The sequence below is a fragment of the Brachypodium distachyon genome, chromosome 2, assembly GCF_000005505.3.
Source record: "Brachypodium distachyon strain Bd21 chromosome 2, Brachypodium_distachyon_v3.0, whole genome shotgun sequence".
Taxonomy (NCBI): domain Eukaryota; kingdom Viridiplantae; phylum Streptophyta; class Magnoliopsida; order Poales; family Poaceae; genus Brachypodium; species Brachypodium distachyon.
This window is the reverse complement of record NC_016132.3, coordinates 13,880,534-13,905,819: the sequence shown is the minus strand read 5'-3', so window position 1 is coordinate 13,905,819 and position 25,286 is coordinate 13,880,534. Positions and strand designations below refer to the sequence as shown.

The 25,286-nt window shown below is 48.2% G+C and overlaps 5 protein-coding genes across 8 annotated transcripts; 4 read left to right on the top strand and 1 right to left on the bottom strand.

Moving 5' to 3' along the window:
- Window positions 1–41: 41 nt before the first annotated feature.
- LOC100831637 (pentatricopeptide repeat-containing protein At1g15510, chloroplastic) lies at window positions 42–12,136 on the top strand. 3 transcript variants are annotated; one of them, XM_024460221.1, is made up of 3 exons: window positions 42–3,070; window positions 3,161–3,224; window positions 11,890–12,136. In XM_024460221.1, the coding sequence occupies exon 1, from the start codon at window positions 177–179 to the stop codon at window positions 2,781–2,783; it is 2,607 nt and encodes an 868-aa protein (XP_024315989.1). In that variant the 5' UTR covers window positions 42–176; the 3' UTR covers window positions 2,784–3,070; window positions 3,161–3,224; window positions 11,890–12,136. The 3 variants fall into 3 exon arrangements, with proteins under 3 accessions (XP_024315989.1, XP_024315990.1, XP_003567843.1); XM_024460222.1 differs by lacking the exon at window positions 11,890–12,136 and adding an exon at window positions 5,134–5,507; XM_003567795.4 differs by lacking the exon at window positions 11,890–12,136 and having other exon boundaries at window positions 3,161–3,396.
- Window positions 9,411–9,875, top strand: LOC100843339. The gene has a single exon (XM_010232696.3). It carries the CDS (start codon window positions 9,411–9,413, stop codon window positions 9,873–9,875), a length of 465 nt encoding a protein of 154 aa, XP_010230998.1.
- A 1,764-nt stretch (window positions 12,137–13,900) lies between the features above and the next one.
- Window positions 13,901–14,894, top strand: LOC100843038. Its single transcript, XM_003565825.4, has one exon. It carries the CDS (start codon window positions 14,040–14,042, stop codon window positions 14,544–14,546), a length of 507 nt encoding a protein of 168 aa, XP_003565873.1. The 5' UTR covers window positions 13,901–14,039; the 3' UTR covers window positions 14,547–14,894.
- A 5,279-nt stretch (window positions 14,895–20,173) lies between these two features.
- Window positions 20,174–22,646, top strand: LOC100842734 (zinc finger CCCH domain-containing protein 39). Of its 2 annotated transcripts, none has more exons than XM_003565824.4 (3): window positions 20,174–20,353; window positions 20,894–21,618; window positions 21,731–22,646. In XM_003565824.4, the coding sequence occupies exons 2-3, from the start codon at window positions 20,956–20,958 to the stop codon at window positions 22,088–22,090; spliced, it is 1,023 nt and encodes a 340-aa protein (XP_003565872.2). In that variant the 5' UTR covers window positions 20,174–20,353; window positions 20,894–20,955; the 3' UTR covers window positions 22,091–22,646. The 2 variants fall into 2 exon arrangements, with proteins under 2 accessions (XP_003565872.2, XP_014754275.1); XM_014898789.2 differs by having other exon boundaries at window positions 21,728–22,646.
- Window positions 22,647–23,320: 674 nt separating this feature from the next.
- On the bottom strand, window positions 23,321–25,176 carry LOC100831031 (probable 2-oxoglutarate-dependent dioxygenase AOP1). The gene is made up of 3 exons (XM_003567793.4): window positions 24,321–25,176; window positions 23,884–24,229; window positions 23,321–23,800 (listed from the first exon to the last, which is right to left on the bottom strand). Exons 1-3 carry the CDS (start codon window positions 24,713–24,715, stop codon window positions 23,543–23,545), a joined length of 999 nt encoding a protein of 332 aa, XP_003567841.1. The 5' UTR covers window positions 24,716–25,176; the 3' UTR covers window positions 23,321–23,542.
- Window positions 25,177–25,286: the final 110 nt, after the last annotated feature.

Sequence of the window (25,286 nt, the reverse complement as noted above, 5' to 3'; positions counted from 1 at the left end):
AAGTTATTATAGATTCGTTAATCCCCAAGCTTCATAACTGCTTATCCATTCGCGCTCCGGGAAGCAAGCGGTCACCATGGCGCCAGCTCCTCCCCCAAACCTCTCATAAACCCCGCGGCGGCTTCCGGCTTCGCTTCCCACCGCCATGCCCATGCCCGCCTCCTCCAGCTCCTAGGATGCCGCCTCCGCCGACGAAGCCCCACCTGAACCCTCCCTTGCTCCTCCTCGGCTCCCTCCGCTCCTCGCAACCCCTCCCGCCCTCGCGCCCGCGGAGCGGGCGCCTCAGCTCCAGCCCCGGCCGGCCTCCTCGCGCGGTCGTTTCGGTGTCGTCAGAGTCGGCGGCGGCGGCTTCCACATCCTCCGCCGACACGAGCGCGGCGCTGCGGGAGCTCTGCGCGCATGGGGAGCTGCAGCAGGCGCTCTGGCTGCTCGAGTCCTCCCCGGAGCCGCCCGACGAGGACGCCTACGTGGCGCTCTTCCACCTCTGCGAGTGGCGCCGGGCCGCGGAGCACGGGCTGCGCGCGTGCGGGCACGCCGACGCCGCGCACGGCACCTTCGGGCTCCGCCTCGGGAACGCCATGCTCAGCATGCTCGTCCGGTTCGGGGAGACGTGGCACGCGTGGAAGGTGTTCGCGAAAATGCCCGAGCGGGACGTCTTCTCGTGGAACGTCATGGTGGGAGGGTACGGCAAGGCGGGGTTCCTGGAGGAGGCGCTGGACTTGTACCACAGGATGCTGTGGGCTGGGGCGAGGCCCGACGTGTACACGTTCCCCTGCGTGCTGCGGAGCTGCGGGGGCGTCCCAGACTTGACGATGGGGAGGGAGGTGCACGCTCATGTGCTGAGGTTCGGGCTCGGAGTCGAGGTCGATGTGTTGAATGCGCTCGTGACCATGTATGCCAAGTGTGGTGATGTTGAGGCTGCACGGAAGGTGTTTGATGGCATGTCATTGACGGACTGCATCTCATGGAACGCGATGATTGCCGGGCATTTTGAAAACCATGAGTGCGAGGCGGGGCTGGAGTTATTTCTTCACATGCTGGAGGATGAAGTGGAGCCGAATCTCATGACGATAACCAGTGTGACTGTTGCATCTGGATTGTTGTCTGACCTTGATTTTGCAAAGGAAATACATGCATTAGCCGTAAAGAGAGGCTTTGCCACTGATGTTGCATTCTGTAACTCCTTGATTCAGATGTATTCCAGTCTTGGGAGGATGGGGGAAGCATGCACAGTATTCTCAAGAATGGAGACCAGAGATGCCATGTCATGGACAGCCATGATATCAGGGTATGAGAAAAACGGCTTTCCGGACAAAGCTCTTGAAGTGTATGCACTCATGGAAGTAAACAACGTCAGTCCTGATGATGTTACTGTAGCAAGCGCTCTTGCTGCTTGTGCTTCCTTAGGGCGATTAGATGTTGGCATCAAGTTGCATGAGCTTGCCACAAGCAAGGGATTCATAAGGTACATCGTGGTTGCAAACGCACTCGTTGAAATGTATGCGAAGTCAAAGATCATTGAAAAAGCTATTGAAGTTTTTAAGTACATGCCTGACAAGGATGTCATATCGTGGAGTTCAATGATTGCAGGCTTTTGCTTTAACCATAAGAACTTCGAGGCTCTATATTATTTCCGGCATATGCTGGCAGATGTAAAACCCAATTCTGTTACTTTTATTGCTGCTCTTGCTGCTTGTGCTGCCACTGGGTCTTTGAGGTGTGGTAAAGAGATCCATGCACATGTTTTAAGGCAAGGTATCGCATCTGAAGGTTATGTACCCAATGCTCTTCTAGACTTGTATGTGAAATGTGGCCAGACAGGATATGCCTGGGCACAGTTTGGTGCACATGGCACAAAGGATGTTGTATCTTGGAATATCATGCTTGCTGGTTTTGTTGCTCATGGGCATGGAGACATTGCTCTATCATTCTTCAATGAAATGTTAGAAACTGGAGAGCATCCGGATGAAGTTACGTTTGTTGCTCTGTTGTGTGGTTGCAGTAGGGCTGGAATGGTTAGTCAGGGTTGGGAACTTTTTCATAGTATGACTGAGAAGTACTCAATTGTTCCAAATCTCAAACATTATGCATGCATGGTGGATTTACTGAGCCGTGTTGGGAGATTAACAGAAGGTTACAACTTCATAAATAGAATGCCTATTACACCAGATGCTGCTGTATGGGGAGCCCTGCTGAATGGATGTCGGATACACCGGAATATTGAACTTGGCGAGCTTGCTGCGAAAATTGTCCTTGAGTTGGAACCTAATGATGCTGGATATCATGTTCTTCTCTCTGATTTATATGCCGATGCTGGCATGTGGGCTGAAGTGTCTAAGGTGAGAAAAACCATGCGAGTGAAGGGATTGGAGCATGACTATGGATGTAGCTGGGTTGAAGTTAAAGGAGCTATCCATGCATTTCTTACAGATGATGAATCACATCCACAGATCAAAGAAATAAATGATGTTTTAGATGGCATATATGAGCGGATGAAAGCATCTGGGTTTGCTCCTGTTGAATCTTATTCTTTAGAAGATAAAGAAGTGTCCAAGGATGATGTGTTATGTGGTCACAGTGAAAGACTAGCTGTTGCTTTTGGTTTGATCAATACCACACCTGGCACCTCAATTTGTGTCACAAAGAACCAGTACACTTGCGAAAGCTGTCATGGTATATTGAGGATGATTTCTAAGATTGTTCGAAGAGAAATAACTGTCAGGGACACCAAGGAATTCCACCATTTTAGGGATGGAAGTTGTTCATGCGGAGGTTCAGGCTAAGGAGAATATAGTATGTGGCCTGTGCAATTATTCACCTCGGTTCCGAACCAAAGTACAGAAGTCTTTTGTAACAAGCATTGTGAACCTGATATAGAAATAGTCATGAGCAAGTAGCAGGACAGACATCTTTGATACAACAACATGCCCACCACAGGACTGATTGCTGCTTAGATAAACATATCTTAGGTTTTGGGTCATGTAAATTTACAACTTGGTACATGACAAAGAATGGTGAAAAGTTATCCGAGATGCTGGAATTCAGTTTCTACATCTCGACCTCACAGAAAGTAATCTATTTATTTCTCTCCTCTTATCAGTTAACTTCCAAAAGGTCCTGTTATTTCTTTCTTAATTGGTCTACTGTTCCTTCCTTGCAGTCTCCTGAAGTAGTTCTTCTTGGAGATGATATTTGCTTCCAACAACTTGCCAAAGAAATATCAAGTAAGTTTAATCTAGTAAGGAAGGGCCTGATAGTCAATTGCAGTTTTGTTGAATAGGAGTAGCTGTAATTGTAACAGCTGTCAAGTGTCAACTATAGGCTGCATACTGTAGAGCTGCAATTTTTGCCGGTTTCATGTTATTAGTAATAGTATATGCTGGGCTGTTGGCTGTAGCCTGCTCTGTGTGTGTGTGTGTGTGTGTGTGTGTGTGTGTGTGTGTGTGTGTGTGTGTCTGTTTTCCTGGCCCATGTATCTGTTGGCTCCTTTCTGGGAACCCTAACTAATAGAGAGAGAGTTTCACCCCTCTCAGCCGTCACTTACCTTCATGGTATCAGAGCATAGGTTGCTGCTGGTGGAAATGGAAGAGGTGGATATCTGAGAGGAGGGGAAGGCTTGCTCACCCCTCAGGGCGGAAGTAGAGGTGGTGGAGAAGTAGATCTGAGTGCAGGAGGAGGTCTGGGCGGAAGTAGAGGTGGTGGAGAAGTAGATCCGGGTGCAGGAGGAGGTCTGGAAGAATGGGAGATCAGGGAGTACTAAAGATGTTGAAGCTGGCAGAGCTTCTCTCTGTCAAGGCAGAGAGCACATCGGCTGCAGGTGCACTCGTGCCACAGGCTGAAGTGGTCCAGAAGATAGAGCTGATGTCTAATGACATCAAGCTAGAGGGGGTCAAGAACTACTTGAGTTGGTCCAGAAGAGCTCTACTGATCTTGAGGACCAAGGGGCTGGAAGGCTATGTCAAGGGTGGAGTCAGTGAACCAGAGGACAAGACAGGCTCAGAATGGAAGAAGTGGAGCATCATTGACTCCACTGTGGCGGTGTGGTTGCTGAACTCATTGACTCCATCAATTGCTGCAGCAGTGGAGACCTTGTCAAGTGCATCAGAGGTATGGAAAACCTTAGAAACAATGTATTCTGGGAAAGGAAATGTGATGCTTATGGCACAAATTTAAGATAGAATAAATGAGTTGAAGCAGGGGGATAAGTCAGTGATGGATTATGTGGCAGAAATACAACACTTGTGGGCTGATTTGGATCACTATGATCCTTTAGAGTTGTCACATTCAGAGTGTGTTGCTGCTGCTGCTAAGAAATGGATAGAGCGAAGGAGAGCGATGAAGTTTCTAAAGGGGCTCAGTTCTGAGTTTGAAGGAAGGCGTGCTGGATTGTTCCACCAACCAGCACTCCCATCCTTGGAGGAGGCAGTTGCAGCGATGGCCCAGGAGGAGGTAAGGTTGAAGTTAAAGAAGGATGGAGAAGCAACTCCATCACGTTCAGCCTTCATTGCAGCAGAACGTAAGGAGACGAGGGAGTGTTATAATTGTGGACAGATAGGCCACCTAAGTCGCTATTGTCCAAAACCACGCAGAGAAATGCGTGGAAGGGGGAGAGGACCTAGCAGAGGTGGATCCTATAGAGGTAGAGGCAGGGGCTATTCTGGTGGCTCTGTCCATGTTGGTGATTCCAAAGCAAATCTTGCAGTTCCAGAAGAAGGAACATCAAGTGATTCTCAAGGGGAGTCAAAGAGGAAAAACCAGGAGGACAACAGCTTTGGGAACTTCGCTCACTTTGCCTACACCGATGAAGGTAATGTTGCAAATGCATCCATATCCACACACAAATCATGCCCAGATTGGATACTTGATTCTGGAGCATCCAAACATGTCACGGGTAACTCAAAGGAATTTGAATCATACATTCAGCATCCACCTACACACAATGAAACAATTCAAACCGCAGATGGCATCTCTCAACCTATAAAGGGACTTGGAACTATTCAGTGCACTCCTGTCATTAAGTTATCATCAGTTTTACATGTTCCGGCCTTCCCTGTAAATTTGGTGTCTTTGAGTGCTTTGATTGATCAACTAGATTGTCGAATAATTCTTGATAAGAAGATGTGTTTGATTGAGGAGATGATGACTGGAAGGAAGCTCGGGACAGGAACCAGGCGTAAAGGATTGTGGTATATGGACCGTGAGATGCCCAGCACTACCACAAGTTTAGTACCAGCTGCAATACTAGGTGAAAAGGAAACAATGGCAATCATCCATCACTGTCGGATGGGGCATATGGCTTTTGATAAGATGTATAAGGTGTTTCTTGATGTAATGTGTGGGGTGGACAAGAGTACACTCAAGTGTGATGCATGTGAGTATGCAAAACACACGAGAACTTCCTATGTGAGTAAGGGGCTTAGAAGTATATCCCCGTTTATGTTGATTCATTCAGATGTGTGGACATGTCCTGTTGTCTCTGTCAGTGGTATGAAATATTTTGTGACATTTATTGACTGCCACACTCGTATGACGTGGATATATCTCCTGCGACATAAGGATGAGGTGTTTAAATGTTTTCAGGATTTTTATGCCTTTGTGAAAAACCAATTTAGCATGCAGGTACAGATGATAAGGACCGATAATGGTACTGAATATGTGAACCATCAATTCAGTGGCTTCTTGTCATCTCAAGGTATACAACATTAGACCTCTTGTCCTGATACCCCCCCGCAGAATGGAGTTGCAGAAAGGAAGAATCGACACATTTTGGAAGTGGCCCGATCACTCATGTACACCATGAATGTTCCCAAATTTTTATGGAGTGAAGCTGTAATGATTGCAACATACCTGATCAACCGTATGCCTTCAAAGGTGATTGGCATGAAGTCTCCTTGTGAGATGCTACTGGGGGAAAACAAATTCCTGGTTCCTCCAAAGTTATTTGGATGCACTTGTTTTGTTAGAGATCATAGACCATCAGTTGGAAAACTGGATCCAAGAGCACTTAAATGTATCTTCATTGGTTACCCCGCAAGACAAAGAGGTTACAAATGTTGGAGTCCCACTGAACGGTGAACATTTGTAAGGATGGATGTTACCTTCCGAGAGGCTGAGCCTTTTTATGGGGAGAAGACAGATTTCAGTGCATTATTTGAAGATCTTGACCCTCCCAAGTGCATAGAGGATTGTCAATAGGGGGAGAATACGTCCAATTCTAGGGAAGAAGAACACCAATAGTGGGATCCATACCAGTTGATGTTGAGGAAATTGAATTACCAAATGCCCAGAGATGGCCAAGACCGAATCAAGAGAATAACCTTCAAGTGTACACAAGAAGGAAAAGGTCTATGGAAGAACAGGTGCAGGGGGAGCAAGAGAAGGAAATCAGCTTCAGGGGGAGCAACATGAACAAAATCAAGAGCGTGAGATCTCATTTGGAGGAGGCCAAACTTCAGATGACACAAGTACTAGCATGGACTTGCCGATTGCCCTGAGGAAAGAAACACAGGGAGCAGGAAGAGAACCACCAGACAGGTAAGGGTTTAAGCATGGCATAAGTAACTATGTTTCATATGAAGCGTTGTCTTCATCATATAAAGCTTTTGTTGCATCATTTCAAATTGCTGCAATACCAAAAGACGGGAAAGAAGCAAAACAAGACCCAAGATGGAGGGAAGCCATGATGGAGGAATTAGAGGCTCTAAGGAAGAATAAAACCTGGGAGCTAGCTTATCTTCCAAAGGGAAAGAAGGCAGTTAGTTGTAAGTGGATCTATACGGTAAAGCAGAATCCTGAAGGGAAAATTGAAAGATACAAGGCTAGACTAGTGGCCAGAGGGTATAGTCAAACTTATGGCGAGACGTTTGCACCGGTGACAAAAATGAATACTGTGAGGATTCTAATATCTTGTGTTGCTAATTTTGGTTGGCCACTACATCAATTTGATGTCAAGAATTCCTTCCTACATGGTGACTTACAAGAGGAGGTGTACATGGAGATCCCACCTGGTTTTTCTGCATCCGAGGCTGCAGGAAAGGTATGTAGGCTGAAGAAATCACTCTACGGTTTAAAGCAATCACCGAGGGCCTGGTTCGACAGGTTTAGAAAGGCTGTATGCAGCATGGGGTATGGACAATGTAATGGTGATCACACGGTGTTTTATAAGCACTCCGAACAATATATCATTGTCCTTGCTGTCTATGTTGATGATATCATAATTACAGGAGATAATGAGCAGGAGATAGCAAGATTAAAGAAATGTCTAGGTGAGGCATTTGAAGTTAAAGATCTTGGTCAGCTAAAATACTTTCTTGGTATAGAAGTTGCCAGGTCAAAGAAGGGAATTGCTTTGTTTCAGAGAAAGTATACTTTAGATCTTCTGAGTGATATGGGAATGCTTGGATGTCGGACAGCTCCAGCTCCAATTGAGCAAAATCATAAATTGGCTGCTCAGCTAGGTGAACCTGTTGACCGAGAAAGATATCAACAGTTGGTTGGTCGACTTCAATATCTGTGCCATACAAGGCCAGACATTACATATGTTGTAAGTGTTGTCAGCAGGTATATGCATGATCCTAGGAGTGGACATCTTGATGTTGTTTATCGAATCTTCAGATACCTCAAGGGCAGTCCAGGGAAGGGGTTGTGGTTTAAGACTAATGGTCACCTGAATGTGGATGATTACAGTGACGCAGACTGGGCTAGCTGCTTGGATGATAGACGGTCAACCTCAAGTTTTTGTGTGTTTGTAGGGGGAATTTGGTATCCTGGAGAAGCAAGAAGCAGCCTGTGGTGTCTAAATCAACGGCTGAGGCTGAGTATAGGGCCATGTCTCAAGGTTTAAGTGAGATATTATGGATAAGAGGCCTCCTACTTGAGCTAAAGGTACTGAGACAAGGACCTCTGAATTTGTGGTGCGACAACAAGTCCGCCATTTGTATTGCAAATAATCCTGTTCAGCATGATAGGATCGAACATGTAGAGATAGACAGATTCTTCATCAAGGAAAAGTTGGATGCTGGTATTATCAAGATTACTCATGTTAGCTCAGGACAACAAGTTGCAGATTGTCTAACAAAAGGGTTGGGAACTAGAGAGTGCAATCTGGCATGTGACAAGATGGGCATGATAGACATGTTGCCGGGCGCAGCCAAGGGATACATCCGGAGGTTCTGCGATGTAGTAGAAGTGGCCCATCGGAGATGATAAAGACAAATGACTAACACCCTGAAACAAAAATGGATGAGATGGCGCTGAGGGAGGGGTAGGAGAAGTTAGGGTTACGCGTGAAAAATAAGTAAACGATTATCGACCGTTGGATGGAGATCGGACGGGCCAAAAATGTAGCGGAAGTTTTAAAAAATAGGGCAACTTTTTATTTACTGCCATGCCATATATGGGCAGAAGCATGGAAAAACAAAGGGCGATGGATAGGAAATTAAGGTTACGTGTGAAAAAAAGAAAAAGACATAGACATCTGAATATTCCTCTCTTAATTTGTGGTTGTGTCCGGCCACTTCATCACGTACACGGCCGTCTAGTCATAGGCCATGTTCGTTCGGGCCTCTGTTTTAGCTTTTGGTGCTTTTAGCAATCTCAAAAGCACTTCTGCTGAGAAGCACCTCCGGACATGCTTTTGATGCTTTTAGCTGAGAAGCACATCCGGAGATGCTTCTCAGCGGGATTGTTAGAAGCACCAAAAACTGAAACAAAGGCCAAACAAACGAGCCCGTAGGCTCATAGCTGCATCCAGGATTATCGATAGAAGCAGTGACGGAAACCATAAAATCGCATTTCTCAAAAAAAAAACACCATAAAATCGCATAATCGAAGGAAGTTCTAACAGTATACAAGAAAGTCTGACATGTGTATACAAGAAAGTCTGACAAGAGTAGTATAAAATCTCGACGTGTCAAACACGGACCGATGCATTTTGTGCGCGTGGCTTGCCCGTCGTCGGCCAAGGTAGCGAGCTTCTTCCGATACACCCGCGTCTCGCGCTCCCCGCCCAAGCAGAAACTTCTTCGTTAGTGCCAGTCTCCTCCAGCACGAGCGAGCCTTGCGCTCAACTTCTTTTTCCGGACAGCGAGACACTTGCTACCGCCAAATATCTAGTGGAGTACCTCCGACGTGCCAAACTTGCCAATCTTTCGCGTGGTGGTTCCACACGCCAAGTTACCTGTGCTACGAAGTCCCGGCGCTTGGCCAACCAGCTAAAATCCAGCGTCCGAGTCCAAATCAACCGCCCCGATCTGTCTGGCCCGCCCGCAACCCCTTCTCCCCCGGAAAGCTAACGCTTCCCCCAACTCCATTCCCCTGCCCCGGGCAAAAAGGGCTATAAGAATCCGCCAAAGAGCCGAGAGATTGAAGCGATCCTGCTCCAAACTCCAGAGATCGATCGATCGACGAGCATGCCGGTCTCCTCCGCCATCAGCTGCTGCCAGCAGCTCAGACCTCCGGGTCCACCTCCGGCGCCGAGAGAAGAAGGCAGCAGCAGCAGTAGTCGTATCCCGCTGTCGCGGCGCAGGGCGTGCTTTCTCGCGGCGGCGGCGGCGTGCGTGGTGGCCGTGGCGGCGGGAGGGGCCGGAGAAGCAGCGGCGATGGCGCGGGGCGCGCCGCACGAGCACGAGGCGGCGGCGGCGGTGCGCGTGCAGGCTGGGGCGGCGGCGAGGTGGAGCGAGCGCAGGCAGTGCCCGCCGTGGCGGGCGAATTCGCTGGAGAACGTAGTGCCGGAGAACCTGCCGCGCCCGTCGGCGCGGCGGAGGTACAACGGCGTCGGGGAGAGGGATCCCGCGCCGGCGCCAGCCGCGTCGCCTGAGGCCGTGCTCCCGTTCCTGGCGCTGCGCTCCGGCGGCATGGGCTGCTTCTCTCTCTAATCTAATCTAATCTAATCGAATCGAATCTAATCCCGGCGGCCCATTTACGATTGTAATTAGATTATTAATCAAGGGGTTGGCTAGATTAGCAAATTAGCGTAGCCCTGTTGTACTGTATATACTGTACTCTACTGCAGCTTGATTAGATTCTACCGCTAGCAAGACAAATAATCCGTCCCACATATTAGTAGCTGGGAGGTGCAAATATTGTCATTCTTTGCTCCTAAAAAGGGGCTACTGTAACTGTAAATTTGTAATTGATCGGTGATGTATACTATAGTAAATTCTATTTTCGTTCTGATTGTGTTTGGTCATGTCGCTTTCTACGGAAAGTAGTTTGACCACGAAAGAGGAAACCGGACACTAATACATTTTCAGCTTTTGCACGAAAAAAAAAAGAGGTTTTGAGAATTTTACAGATCGATCTATGGGGCTGAGATTTTGAGAACCTGAGTCCTGAGGTCAGTTGGATTGTTGCGCGTTTGGTAATTGGGGCGTGCTACTACAGCATCTTGGAGATGAACGTAGTACTGCTGCCCTTGTTGCTTCAGCTTCTCGTAGTAGCAGTAGTACAATGGCCTGGAGTGAAGTACAATATGGCCTGGATGAGCTGCCTGCAGGGGTTCCGTGCAGTACGACAGTGACCTTGCTCGTCGTCGCCGCCGGTTCATGTCGACGTCGACATGCCAAGTTATCGGTGCATTGAAACCGCTGAAAGAATTGTGTTCTGTGATCTCCATGCAGTGTATTCCAATAGAAAAAATATCGTTTCGCTTTCAAGGATTTCACGCATAATGTGAGAAATTATCCTCAGGCTATTGTGGAACTCAGCTTGGAAACGGCGGACCTGACGCTTCATTCCAAGCAAGGCTTGATTTTTCTTTTCTTTTTTACTATTTCTTAATTTACAGTTGCGTCCGTGGTAGGATCGTACATCGCCCAAACTTCACAAAAATTACATCAGTGTGCCACCGTCCGAACTCCCGAATCGTTTTTCTCCTTTCTTTTCTCGCATCTCGCCCGCTGTTCGCATGCCACCACTCCTCCCTACCCCGCGCGCCGCCACCGCCATGTGGTTCGGCACTGCCCGGTCCTCGCAGACGCTGCCATGAGACGCAGTCCATCCGCTAAGGACGGGCGCCTGAGGAGAGCGCCGCCGGCCTGGCCTCCTCCTCCGGTTCCAGACGCCACCACCTCGTCCCCCTCGAGGAAAAGCGCACGACGACGACCTCGTCGGATTCGGCCTCCCCCAGCCTCAACGCCGCCGGGACCGGGCTCCTCCGACCCTGCCGCGGCCGGATCCGGCTTGCCCCGACCCCTCCCTGCATCGAACAAGCGGCTTATAATGGATGGATCTAGGTATTGCAAGTGGCCTTTCATATTCTGTCGTTGCCAATTCCTAGCTAATTCCTTTGCGATGCTCATGATGCTACTTTACCTAGCTAATTCCTTTGCGATACTCATGATGTGCCACAATCGACCATTTATTCAAGTTCCGAAATATGTCTGATGCCATCTCAAATTACTGTGAGCCCAATGCCCACTTGGAAAGAGTGTTACACAGAAATCATGTGCCAACATGTTTTCATAAGTAGTCCTATTCTGGAAGAAATAGCTCATAAGGAGTATGTGTTAATTTTCAGGTCTGTTTCTCAGGTATCAGGTGAACTGATCTCTAATATAGGCTATAGTTTGTCAATTTTGATGCTTACATACTCATTAGCTATGATACCTAATTTGGGCAGTGCTAGCAATATATATACTTTGTGGATTTTTTATATCATGTATGCGTACTAAAGTAAGTATTTAATATTTTGAATTTGATGGTATGATTGGTTAACGACCTCCTTGCAGTTGATAAGAGCATTTTCAAACCAAATTTCTGGTACAGGACTCCTCGTGTCTCATATTATCATCTATCAGTAATGAGATAACAATGTTCAATGTGTATATATTTTTGGTGATTTTCTAAAAAAGTGCTATCTTAATGTATTGTCTCTGATTCTTTTTTCAGGTCTAATCATCTTATCAGTTACTCACTTTTGGCGAATAGACTGCTGGTCCTTTGGTTTGTTTGCTACAGTGGGTTTCAGAATAGAGGTGCAGCGGTGCAGGTCAGAGTTGTCCAATGATTCGATTCTCTTTGCAATTTGTTTTATAGATGAGGAATAGTTATTCTATTCCGCTTGTTGCACGAATTGTAACAGTTATGGCTGTATACCTTATCTATTAAAACAATGCAAATGGATCCATATTATCCATCTAGCCCATTATCTTATTTGTAAATTTTTTACTGATTGGTAAGATCGAGGAAGATAAGACTCTTTGGTCTTTGCATCGGCATGTCGATATGTAATTTGGGGCTGTTCTTGCCTGATTCAGTTTGCCTTTTTTCACCTATATATCATGTTATCTGAGACTGTATACATGAAGTGATTTTTTTTATTGTAACCGGATGTCCAGGGGTCAAAACAGCTAAAGAGTTATTTTTGTATAGTATGAAATAACATCTTCGCACCATAGATATTGTTGGTGATTTTGCCACTGATAATGCATGGCTTAAGTTTCCTGTATGGACTCTTGGGAACTGGAAAGCCATACTTGACAGCACTGCGGCAACAAAGGCCGGTTTCTCATTCTTTAGGTCATGAGAGTATCTGTTATGTAGTTAACTTTCTTATGAGTAGTCAAACTTGGATAACCATGTTATTATATTTCTATAGTGCAGCAAGGTACTCATATCAGTTTTCCAGTGATGTGTAGTTCATGTTTGGTTTTCAATTAAGCAATAAAAGTTAGTAGTCATCTCAATTGGTTTTTGCTTCAAAGTTGAAAAAAAATAGTTAGATAGTTAATGGCTTAATGCACCAGAATTCCATGTTTGCTTTTGTTTTTATGGTAAGTTAATGTCCATATGCATGCAGCACCGAAGGAAGGAGATGGGGCGCCAACTAAGAAAAGGGGAGAAAAGAAGATAGAGCCGAGACGACGAGGAAGAGAAATAGAAGGATTACATTGCTATTGAACCAAATCGTATTCAGTCTTCTGGAAAGACTGATGAATGGAATGGTCGCCTTCTTTACCGCATAACGAAAAGATACACAGATAATTTTTTTCCTTTAATGTAAGTAGAGGTATTTTATATCGTTATATATGAATATTTGTGTAGGATTTCTATAATGATTTCTGTAATGATTTCCGTACAGCTGAAGATTGCTAATGAATTGTTGAAAGACAATCACATTTGGGATAAATATTGTCATTGTCACATGTCTTCACCATATAATTTGATGTGCCGTCATCCATCATCATCATGTAGTTAAAACAAAGTGAGATACTTGCCTTAAAAACCGAGAGAGCAAGGAATCAGAAAGAGAAAAGTGGAGGTATGTGTTATCTTCTAATGTTCATAACACATATTGTTATTCTACTCACAATTTATTTTACCGTAGCAAAGCACGGGCTCCTAACTAGTTTCTCCTTTTAGGCGAGTAAGCTTGAACGGTTTGGACAAACGTTGATTTGGCCACTCCAATTTTTAAAGGTCTACAGGTACACCAAGGCCCGAATCTGGGATTGTCAAAAAAAAAGGCCCGAATCTGGGAAGTGTCGAGTTGGGCTAACTGCATCAGCCCAAGTAAAAGTGGCGGGCAAGCAAACCTTGGTTGCATAAGTCAACTTGAACCAAAAGGTTCGTGGGCTCTGAAATTACCGGAGCTCGGTGCTGGCTTGCTGACACCCGCACGTACGTACGATTACGAAGGGGTGCTGCTTTGGCGGCTGTCTTTTATATTCCCCTGCCCGATGGATCGGACCGACCCGCCTAGCACGACCGGTTCAAACTTCAAACCCGATGATCACGACACACGACCACCCGCAAAACAAACCGATAATCCGGCGCCAGCCATCGGATCATTACTGCATCCGCCGGCAACAACGAAGGCACCAGCCGATGGACCAGAGTAAGCGTCAGACATACCCAGGAGCGATCACATCAAAGTGAGTGACCCGCCCTATATATGTCCACCGCCCAGGCAAGCTCAGCTCCATCCCATCCCAATTCCCACACTACAGCACATCACAAAACAGAGCTCAGCTCTGGGTCAAATTTCAAAAAAAACAAAACAGAGCTCAGCTAGCTCACCGAATTAACACCCCGTTCCCATGGCCACCAGCGTAATCACCAGCCTCGTGCCTTTGTCCAGGCCGCGCCGCACCGTGCAGATGTACTGGGCGCGGAGGAACAACCACTACCGGCGCCTCGGCAGCGGCGGCTCGCCCTCGCGGCACCTCAAGGTAGCCCGCCTCGGCGGCGGCGCCGGCCCCGGCGCGCCCCGCAGGACGCGGGCGCCCGGCGCTGCCGTGCGGCGACTAAGGTGGGTGGCCACCATGCTGCTGTCCCCGGCGCGCGTGCTGGCGCGGCTGCGGGACGCGTACGTGGACGCCATGCTGGCGCTGGCCGCGGCGAGGACGTGCGCGGCCATGGCCAGGCCCCGGGTCGGCGCCGCTGCCGGCGCGGAGTACCAGACGGCGTCCGCGCTCTGGGCGAAGCGGGTGCCCCGGGCGCGCACGGAGCGGCATGGGTCGGCGTCGTCGGCTAGCGAGTTCGAGCGCCGGATGATGGCGCACATCTACAACGCGCTCGTCACGCCCGAGGTCGCCATGGCCTGAAATCGAACCGGTCTGTCGTCTCGGCCTCAACCTCAGTACTCCCGGAGTGTAATTTAGCTGCACGTTCTGGCTATCGATCAAGTTTGGTCAAGAGAGTCAAGCCCACCACCGGCATGTGCTCGTGCGTGTTCCGTCCATGGTTAGTGCCTTAGTGGTGAATGTGTAAATTAGTGTCTTGGGATTCGAGATGTCAGTGTATGTAGGCGTCTGGATTAAATTCACGGGGAAGAAGTGCACGAAAAAAAGGGTTGAGGTGCACGTTGTGTAAAGTGTAGAAGTACTACGTACGGCACACATGTTTCGACTTTGAAATAGAACTATGTACGCCTCTTATTTATTTGTTTTCAAGCTTCTGGTGTGTGCGTTTTTTAAAAGTGTGTGTGGCAATGTGGGTGGGCAATCTTGCAACTTTGCAGGAGTCGTCCTCTGTCCGTCATACAAAAAGGAAAACGGCCGAACCGACTTTCCTTTGCAAACTAGGAGGAGGGACGGAGTGAGCCGCCTGGTCACTTGCTCCTGTCTGTGCAAACGAACATAATTCTCTGCCTTCTTATAAAAAAAACTGGATTTGCTAGGGAACAGTCGCCTGAGAAATTTGTTTTCTCATTCGACGGCCGAAACAAACTAAGCTAACTACGTAACGAACTGATTTAAATGATCTATGGTAGTTGGTCTGGTGGTCTGTGTATGTTCTGCCGTCCCAGAGGTCCCAGGTTCAAACGCTCGGCCATGTTTTTGTTGCTTTTTTGTTTTCTTTTTCTAATTTATAACTCGTTTAGTTTTTGTTTTTCATTTTTATTTCTATTTGTTTTCAACTTTATATATGTGCAATAATGCAAAATAGCAGTATAAGATAATTTGTACATTTATTTTATTTTCTTGTGTTCCAATTTTTTTTGACATATTCTAAAAACCATAATGGCAAAAATATTACATGCGCAAAGTGTGCAACTTCATAGGTTGTAAAATTTGAAAGCCTAAATTCGCAAAAAAATTTAGTCGTGCCTTTAATTTTCTATGTTGCACGGGATTGCAACTTTAATTTTTACAATTGCACCGTAATTTCTTTAAAAGGGAGGAAGGAAAAAGGCAACAAAAAGAATAATTCTCATTTTTAAAAAAATTTGCTTGCAATTTTTAAATTGCACGTGAAATTTTAGGTGCAATTTTAAAAATTGCAGGTGAAATTTTATGCGCAATTTAAAATTGCATGTGAAATTTGTGTGCAAATTTCTGGACGATTGTTCCTGAACAAATTTGCTATCGTGTTTTATGCAGGTGAAATTTATACGTCATGTACATGATAGCCATGGCTCAGCGTCGAGTTCTTTTCAGTCGCATGTGCATGCACATGCATGCATGGATTGTTTTTCCGTCCAAAGCCAGATGATTGATTTGAAACAGACGAGATAATATCAACGCTTAGTTATTTACGCTAGCTAAGGGGTATCGACTGAGATTCTAAAAATCTCAGTCGCCTGATCCCTAGCCACTCCCAAAAAAAATTCCAGGCGAGTGTCAAAACGAACATAAATTCTAGTTTCACCGAGTTATCAGAAACATAAAATTCTACTTCTAGTTTCAGCGAGTGTTGAAAACATAAGTTCTGGTTTCCAGCGAGTGCGAAAAACATAAGTCCTGGTTTCAGCGGAGTGTCGAAAACATAAGTTCTAGTTTCCAGAGAGTGTGAAAAACATAAGTTCTGGTTTCAGCGAGTGTCTAAAACATAAGTTCAGTTCTGGTTTCAGAGTCTCCGGAAGAGCGCTCGTTAGTGTGGGCGGAGACAGCAATGCTCGGAATGATTGTACGTCCTCTGTTTGTGAGATTTGCTTCTTGTGGATCTGGGCTACTGATACTCGCGTCCTAGGCTGCTGGCTAATGTGGTGCGTCGTTATCTTCTTCTAGGACATTTCTCTTATTCTTCTTTTCTTTCTCTATCACTTTTGTGGTCATGATTAAAACTTATGGTTCCTAATTAACTTTTCTTACTTCCAACTTCGGCTAGAACATGCGAGACCAAAACCTTAGCCACTTTGTTTTTTCATGCGACTGCCCTTCGGCCTTCGCTAACGAGTTAGACTTTTTTTTAGAGGACGCTAACGAGTTAGACATGCCCTCGATACGAAGTGGAGATGTGTTCAAACGGCCCATTTAGAATAAAGGCCCATCACGCAGTCCATTTACGACCACTTTGTTGTTTTTTCTTCAAACGCTCTGATGCCAAGCCCACCAGCTGCTCGTATGTAAAGTTCAGTGTTGGTTCGGCTGCTTTTTTACGTCATCTGCACATCCAGGGAAAGAAATCACGCACTCTTAAAAAAACAAAAAAACTACAACAGACATAAAATAATATGGATCAACGTAATTAAATAAAGAATGGGATACAATAAGATATTCCCTCCGTTTCATAATTTTTCTCGAAATATTACGTGTATCTAGACACTTTTTAGAAATATATATCCATTTTGAACAAATTTGAGACAAGAATTATGGAACGGATGAGTGAGTACAACGCAAAATCAATCGCTCACACCAACACCTAGAAGAAAACAATATAAAAAACAATATAACGAATAATAGCAAGAAGCTCGGATCAAGTTTCCCGGGACAGACATAACAAGCAGGCACCGTCGGAAGGAAAATGGACGTAAGACAAGATCTCACGACGCACCCACTGCCGGAGTGGCGGAAAAATGAATATCCGTACACTACGGCACACCGCACACGTTTGTGCGCGCCGCCGGCCGTCGAAGTCGAAGGATGTCTGGCTGCATGTTGAAAGTCATTCTTTCAATTTTTCACATATCACGCGTGCATTTCGACACACGATCATGCATGGATATTTTCTGGTCCAGCCTGCACGTCAGAAACAGCCACACAGTCACCGTCGCGCGCGCTCATGCATGCATGCATGTTACGTGCAATGCAATTAGCAGAAAGCACACACGATCCGTAACTAATCCGATTGGGATCGCCCAGCACGCACGCAGATCTAGTCACAGAGGATTGATCGGTCGTTCCTGATTAGCATCGGTCGCCAAACTTTCCCGGGAGTTAAACACGCGCACCTACAAGAAGACTGTCCGGTTCGTTTGGGCGTCACAAATCACAAGCTGCGCAACATGCGTCTAATGAAAGTCCAAAGCAAAAGCTCGACCTCGACGTGAGTCCCGACGTGCGTGCATGCATGCATTGCCTTGCACGTACGTACGTCCGGCCGTGGTGGGGCGAGTTAAATTAGTTAAACGTGTAACGGGGAAGGAAGAATTATGGATGGAGATTGCAGGGTGATCGAGGATGGCGTGTGCCACCTTAATTTGTCTGTGTGTACTTACCTCGTTTTCTTTCTTTTGCAGAGACGATGGCGTTGGGTTAGATGTCAGAGAAGACAGAGACGGACCGTGAAGTGAAACCGAAGCAAAGCTATACTGTAGCTCACAACACGCCCATACATTCATCCTATGAACGCACATACATTCATCCTATGAACGCACACACAGCTTATTCATATGAGCACCTCCGACTTCTGACTGAGACGACGTAGGCATCGCAGACGCCTCGCTGTTAACACAGGTACGTCACCTACCACTAAAAAAATAACGTCGGTTAAATCCTGAAATAATCTAGAAAATGTGACACCCATATCAAGTCCGGGAATTGAACTTGTGTGTCATATATACTCTAGTATTTGTATCCATCTATTTGTCAACCTTTACAGATAAAAAAAAGTTGATATGTACTTGACCACGCTCTCTAGTGGACTTGATGCGCAGCTCAATAATTTTTATTATCAAAGTGTGTCGCAAGAGTTTAAAATTTAAGAGCAAAGAATAGTGTTGTAGTAACATAAAATCCTTATATGGGCCGGGCCGTAAATCCTACGTGGCGACGACTAAGTCAACATTTCCCAAGCATGAGTCAAGACGCCTACATGGCAAAGAAAGACAAGTCAACAAGTCAAGCCTCTCATGTCATGGTCAAATGGTCAAATGAGCTAGAATAGGGGGCAAGAAAGGTGTGAGGAGGGGGCCCCTAGTCCATGGTGGACCATGGACCAAGCCCCTCTTTTCTCACATGGTGCACACAAAAGTTATGAACCAAATGAGCTACTTTTATCATTTTGTCCCCACTTTTCTCTCTCCCTCAAGGGTAGCCACGGTCTTTTGTCATGGACCCCTAAGCTATAATACCCTCCATGGGGTCTTGTACCATTCACACTCACTTGAATAAACTCAAAGGGAGAGAGTTAGAGTGCTCCCTCTAAGGTTCGCTCTCGTGCGCCACTCTCGACTGAAAGTCGATCGGCCTTGAGGAAGCCTTCTAGAGGACTCTAGTTTCGAGGCCCCGAGCTGGCCTTGGTTGGCTTGGGCTCGAAGGAGAAGGAGTTGGGTTAGAATTCCGAGGGTATCCTAACCTTGATATTTGGAAAGACGTGTTCGGTCCAAGTACAAGACGACCCCGACGAACCTCTTGCTAAAAGGTGTCTTGGGAAGATCCGTTCGGCTTAACCCCTTGGCTAACAACCCCCTCGAAGCCTTTCCTAACATAAAATTAAGTCGCACCCGCAGGGTCGACCGAACCTATTCAAAAAATATCGACATGTCAACTTGTCCAAGTGTACGGCGACCTTCGCTATAAGACCGGCGTACACGCCCTACTTTTATACCCGCACTTGTGCCATCAAACATTGGCACCCCTTACTCTAATTGTTATTGAGAACAACAACAAATAGAAATAAACCCATGAGAGGATACAGCTGAATCAGGGGCGAATTACAGCACAAACTGAACCTACATGCGAATCCCATATTTGGCATTGCCTTGCCATGAGTTGAGCCCTCCTATATCATCTCTCGTCATGATTCCCCATCCTAAACCGGTTGTCACCAAGTGAGGCATAGGTTAGCCGGAGCATGGTGGATGTGGTTGTGGCTCTCCGCGGCGACCACCTTTTGTGTCAACCTCTTCCTCGCTGTTTTTTTTTGGCACACAGGAAGCGCGGCTTATTGGGAAGGGGGATTTCCATAGTGGACTATTTTTATTAGTGTTTCTCGTCGCACACTGTTTAAAAACTTACATGTTGTGAAGTTTTATACTTTCTTTGTCCCAAAATAAGTGTCGTATTTTTTCAAATGACATTATTTTTAGAAAAGAATATATCTCCTTCTATACAAATCCACGTCAGTTAGTTCAGAAAAAAGAGAATATGATACTCTTAAATACTATGGTTTTGCTATTTCTTAATCAGACCCCTAAGAAATCTACGTTGACACTACCGTCTGATCGATCACTGATATTTGTACGAGTACAAAATAATAAGAAGATCGTACAGATATAATTGTACAAGTATTTAGGAATGGAGAGAATATACGCTCTCTGTTAAGACATTTTTGAATTGGCATGAGCATCTTTATAGCAGCAAGGGACGTGAGCAACCGAGCACTCAGCATAGCATACGTACGTATGCGTACGGAAGAAAGACGGTGACAGCTGTCTTTTTTCTACACCCTCCGTTGTTTAAATTTGAATGTCGAACTCCACACGCGAGCCACAGCCGCGCGGGCCCCACCGGATCCTCCCTCTCGGCCAGCGCGCCGCCGCGACCCACCATATAAAGCCATCGCGGCACCCAGCAACCAGAGAGACGACGGCATCCACCTCGACCCCTCTCCTCTCCACGCCCAAATCGGCACCGACTCCAGATCACGCGCTGCTCCCCGCGCGACTCCCTCTCCCCTCCGGTGGCACACACGGCGCCGATTCATCAGGCGGCTGGCTGTTCGACGCCCCCACGCTTCGAGCAGTAGCGTACGTAATTTGGTGATTTTAGTTGGGTTTGTTGGTTTGAACAGTGAAATGGTGGATGATTTTGGTTGGGTTTCGCGTGCTGCTCTCTGCTTACTAGGTAGTAGGGGTTGATTCAAATTTGGGAGGCGAGTTCCTGCTGGGCATTCGCTCGATCGGCTACCGGGTGTCTCGCGGGTTGTGTGCTGTTCGAGGTTATCGCCATCGACCATGCGTGGGTGAACCGTGAACGCATTAGTTGACTGGGTTTGATTTTTCCGTTTTAATTTGCCGCAAATTGATTTTGTTTGCGGTTGTGGATACGCAGTTTCAGCATTTCTGGATGGATGTCCAGGGATTTTACTTCAATCCATGACAATGTCTTCGTTCAATTTGTTTGGGCAATTTTGGTGCTATTGCATCTAGTACGAAGTTTCAGATCGAATTTGATGGTTTGGGTTTCGACATTGTGTTGAGCAGTGTGTTTCTGTAGTTCCTCTGCTTTAGAGATTTATGGCATTTTTCTTCGTTTGTTCGTGACATTTCCGATCGATTTGTCTGCAGGGAGTACCAGTACTTGTTTGTGGAGCCGCACTGCGGCAGCGACAAGGCAAGGATCAGACGCCATGGCCATGCAGGAAGCTCTCCTCCATCCAGCACACGCCGACGGCGTCCACTCGGCGGTGGTCCTCGGGTCCACCAAACCGCTGGGCTTCGGAGACGGCCGCCTCTCCTCCCCCAATGGAGACGGCCTCTTCTACGGCGGATACTCCCCCTTCACGCCCAGCCCCAGGCCGTCGCCGCGCACCACCTTGCTCTCCCCCTGGTCGCCCTCCTCCTCCTCCGGGTCCCACGTCGACAACGGCGACGGCAAAGCGGCGACGGAGCACCGGCTGCGCCTGGCCCGCCTCGCGCTCCAGTACCAGGACGCCGCCAACCGCTACGAGCTCTGCCTCTCCCATCTCGCCGACGCGGCGCGCGAGGCGGCCGCGCTCCGCCTCGAGAACCACGAGCTCCGGGTCGCCAACAATGACCTCGCCGGCCGCTTCGCCATGCTCGGCGGCAACCAGAGCTCCGCCATCGCCCTGGCCGACGAGCTCCGCCGTCTCCAACTCGGGGTGGCGCAGACCGTGCCGGCTCCTCCGATGCCGATGCCGATGCCTCCCGTCACCCCGGCCGAGAAGCACGCGGGGCTGCCCAAGAGCATCTCCATCCGTTCCAGCGGCTACGTGAAGACGACGCAGACCGGCGGCAAGCATCGCGCGGGGAAGCCGATGAACTCCGGCTCGGTGAGATCAAACCCCAACTCCTCCATTCACCATTGGCTCGGTGCTCTATGTCAATGCAATCCATGACGCTCACCTGTTCGATCATTTGCCGGTATCGATGCAATGACAGCAGCAGCGCGTGTTCGTGGGCGTGGACGGCGCGAAGCCGGCGGCGGAGCTGAACGGCGGCAGCGGCGGCGGGGAGAAGGGCGAGGTGGTGAAGGGCGGGCTGGAGTTCGAGGTGTACAGCCAGGGCATGTTCAAGACGGAGCTGTGCAACAAGTGGGAGGAAACCGGGGTGTGCCTGTACGGCGACCAATGCCAGTTCGCGCACGGCATCGCCGAGCTCCGCCCCATCATCCGCCACCCGCGCTACAAGACCGAGGTCTGCCGCATGGTGCTCGGCCGCGGCCTCTGCCCCTACGGCCACCGCTGCCACTTCCGCCACTCCATCACCCCTGCCGACGCTGGACACCACCTCCTCCGCCCCTGATTATTGTGCATGTCAGCTCACCATCCGATCGCCACTCCCTCGCTTCCTCCCTGACTCCCCCCCTCTCCTTATCTATGCAACAGAGGAAAGCAAACCAAAAAACCAAGATGGGACACGTAAATAAGGTAAAATCACATGCACAAAACAAACGAGACTTCAGTTAATAGGATTAGCACGCAGGCAAAAATGTGAATATGGTTGTTGAGCTGTTTTTATCTGTGGGATACATGGGGCATGGGGCTGATCTGGGTATCAGATAGGCGAAGTATATGCTGGGGTTGAACTGGCTCATCAGATAGGTGAATTATATGTTCAGGTTTTTTTGTCACAAGGTTTATTTTATAGCCATCATAGGTTACATGATCTTGTTTCTGGTAGCTTCGTTTGGAGAGAAAGTGCTGGAACTGTCTGTAACCGTTTGAGTATTTCATTGGTATATGTTATTTGGGCACTTCTGGGAAGCGCATGCAGGCCACTTCAGTTGTACTGTTTCTGGACAAATCGGAGAACTCGAGTTGTGATTTCTGAGCAACATGTCAAGCATAGATTGATGCCATGTTGTTTGTGTCTAGTTCCTGTTCCTCTGTGTTTTTCCCAGATAATTGAGCTTGCTGTTCCAACTCCCAAAATGCACTCTGTAGTCTAGCACAGTGCTGGTTCATCTGCGATGATGGCTGGTGAAGTGCTGATTCATCTGCTTTATTTTTGCGCGAAGAGTGATTTTAATCAGCTTTTTAACGAAACCAGACAATGACTTCAAACTCTTGTTGTCCTCGTAGACAGTGACTAATGAGGATGTACAAGTGATCGTTCTAGTACTGTACTGCTTTTGCACCCTGCGTCTAAGAATCTTTTGTTGTTGGACTTCCATCTACAGCTCTGATTTCTTCAGGATCTAGAGTTTAGGCCTGCCTGATCTGAATTCGACGTGAGGAGCGTGACAACCTGAGGTTGGGAAGTAGAGAACGTGCAAGTGTGCGTGGTAAAACGATGAGGAGCGAGTGTGATCTTCAGTCTTCACCGTTTTCCAGACACTGGGCTAGTCGAAAGGAAGCAAACACTTTCGTGGTGAGCTGATGGATCGTTGGTTCTGTGAGCGTTGGGCCGTATTTGGGCCCGTATTACCGGGCCGCCTATTTAGTTAGTTTTGGGCCCGGGTGCAATGTTGGATCTTGGATGCCCCAAAGCCAGTTTAGTTGCTAGATGAAAAAAAAACAGAATCGAAGGTTGTTGGATAAAACAAGCCTTCAGTGGCAGGTTTGTTGGAAAATACTCCAATTATGGCCATGTCCTAAACCTCACCGATGAAGAATCACAAAACACAAGCACAACGCACGTTTATTCTCAGGCCTGCCCTGCCCGCCTCAACACTACACGAGCTGCATTACTTTACTGCAGCACAAAGCTCAATCCATTTTCGACAGTGATCGATGGACCGGACCCCCCTGCGTTTCACAGCCCACAGAAGGCCTTGAGTTTGTCCTGGTGGCGAACCCCTTCCTCGGAGACGCAGAACCTCACGAACTCGTCGTAGTCGTAGTCCCTGAATCGCCGCCGCGGGTGGCCGTCTTCCTCGTCCACGAGCTCCTCAGGCGCCCGGACCATGGATTCCCCACCGGGCACCGAGAAGAGCATCGCCGAGTACCTCGTCTCCTCCCCGCCCACGCTCACCCTGTGGAACGGCGCGTACACACGGCCATTCGACCACGCCTGCATCGTAGCACAGCAAAAATCAAAGGTCAAAATCAGAAATCACAGAGTTCAGAATCGAGAGTCCAGAGTCCATTGTATACCCTGAGGGCGTTGCCGGCCATGACGACGAGGGACTCGGGCTCCGGATGGACGAGGACCCAGTCGCCGTCCCTGGTCTGCATCTCGAGCCCGTCGACCTCGTCCTGGCAGATGACGCTGAGGGAGTTCGTGTCCTGGTGCGACCCGTACCTCACCTCCCTCTCCTTCTCCCCGGCGCCGGCCACCGGCGCCCCGTACTCCGACATCCGGAACAAGTGCCACATGGACGACGACGGCAAGCCTTCTTCCTGCTCTCCGGCGGCCACCCCGAGGAGGCCTTCCATGACCATCCTCCTCACAACCCCCTCCAGCTCCGCCATCCGGCTCGCCACTCCATGGACGCTCTCACTGCCGCCGCAGAGCAGAGCAAGAACCAGTGAGTGTAATCTTTGCTGATTAATTAAGAGAAACAAGGACGCAATTAGACCGATTGATTTACCAGAAGGCGGCGGTGTGGTTGGCGCCGGAGTCGGGGAAGAAGACGAGATCCGCGAAGGCTTGGACGGGCCCGGGCTTGTGGCCGTCGACGATGGCGAGGCTCTCGTAGGCGGGGAGGCCCGGGAGCTCGCCGAGGTAGCCGTGGAAGGGCTTCCCCGGCCCGTAACTGTTGCGGCGCTTGGCGTCGGCGGGGAGCGCGAAGACCGGGCGGACGGCGCGGCCGAAGAGCCCCGCCCGGAGCTCCGGGGTCAGCGCCGGGTACTGCGCCTCGAAGCAGCCGTAAGTGCGCAGCGCGGCCATCACGTGCGCGCGCGCCGCCGCCCATCGCTCCGGCGCCGACGGGGCCACGCCGCTGAAGTCGATCCTCGGGAGCTGATCCCCCGCCGCCGCCGCCATTGTCGATCTAGCCGAGCTTTTCCGGTTTCAGGTGGTCTCTGATGAAAAGCTCTGCTCTGTTTGAGTGGCGTGTCTCTCTCAAACTCTCTGAGTTGAACGTACGAAGCCGCCATGGTGGACTTGGTGCGTTTGAAAATGGAAAGATTCGATCTCCCGGAAAAAGAAAGAGAGAAATATGCATCCATCAGACCAGGAGGCAGGACCGGTCATTGCTTCTTTTTTTTTAGGGTTCGGAGAATTAGATTCCTTTTGCTCTTGTTCAAACTTCAAACCACGGCCAAAACGTGTTGGTACAAATAGTGCATGTAGAGGAAATTAATAAGTGTACTGCCGCAAGCATGTGGAGCCTGAAGCTGGGCAAGCCTGTCTCGTTGATGCCTACTAGGAGTACTCTTTTGTGTTTTTCAGGATACCTTTTGTAAATCTCAGTTATCTAGAATTCGGACGTTAAGATGTTACTAGTATATACAGCTTGAAATGTACAATTTTTCAGTAAAATCTTACACTTCAGTAGATTATACTACTGGAGTATAGTCAATGACTCAAGGATGGGTTTATGTTGACCACAAAT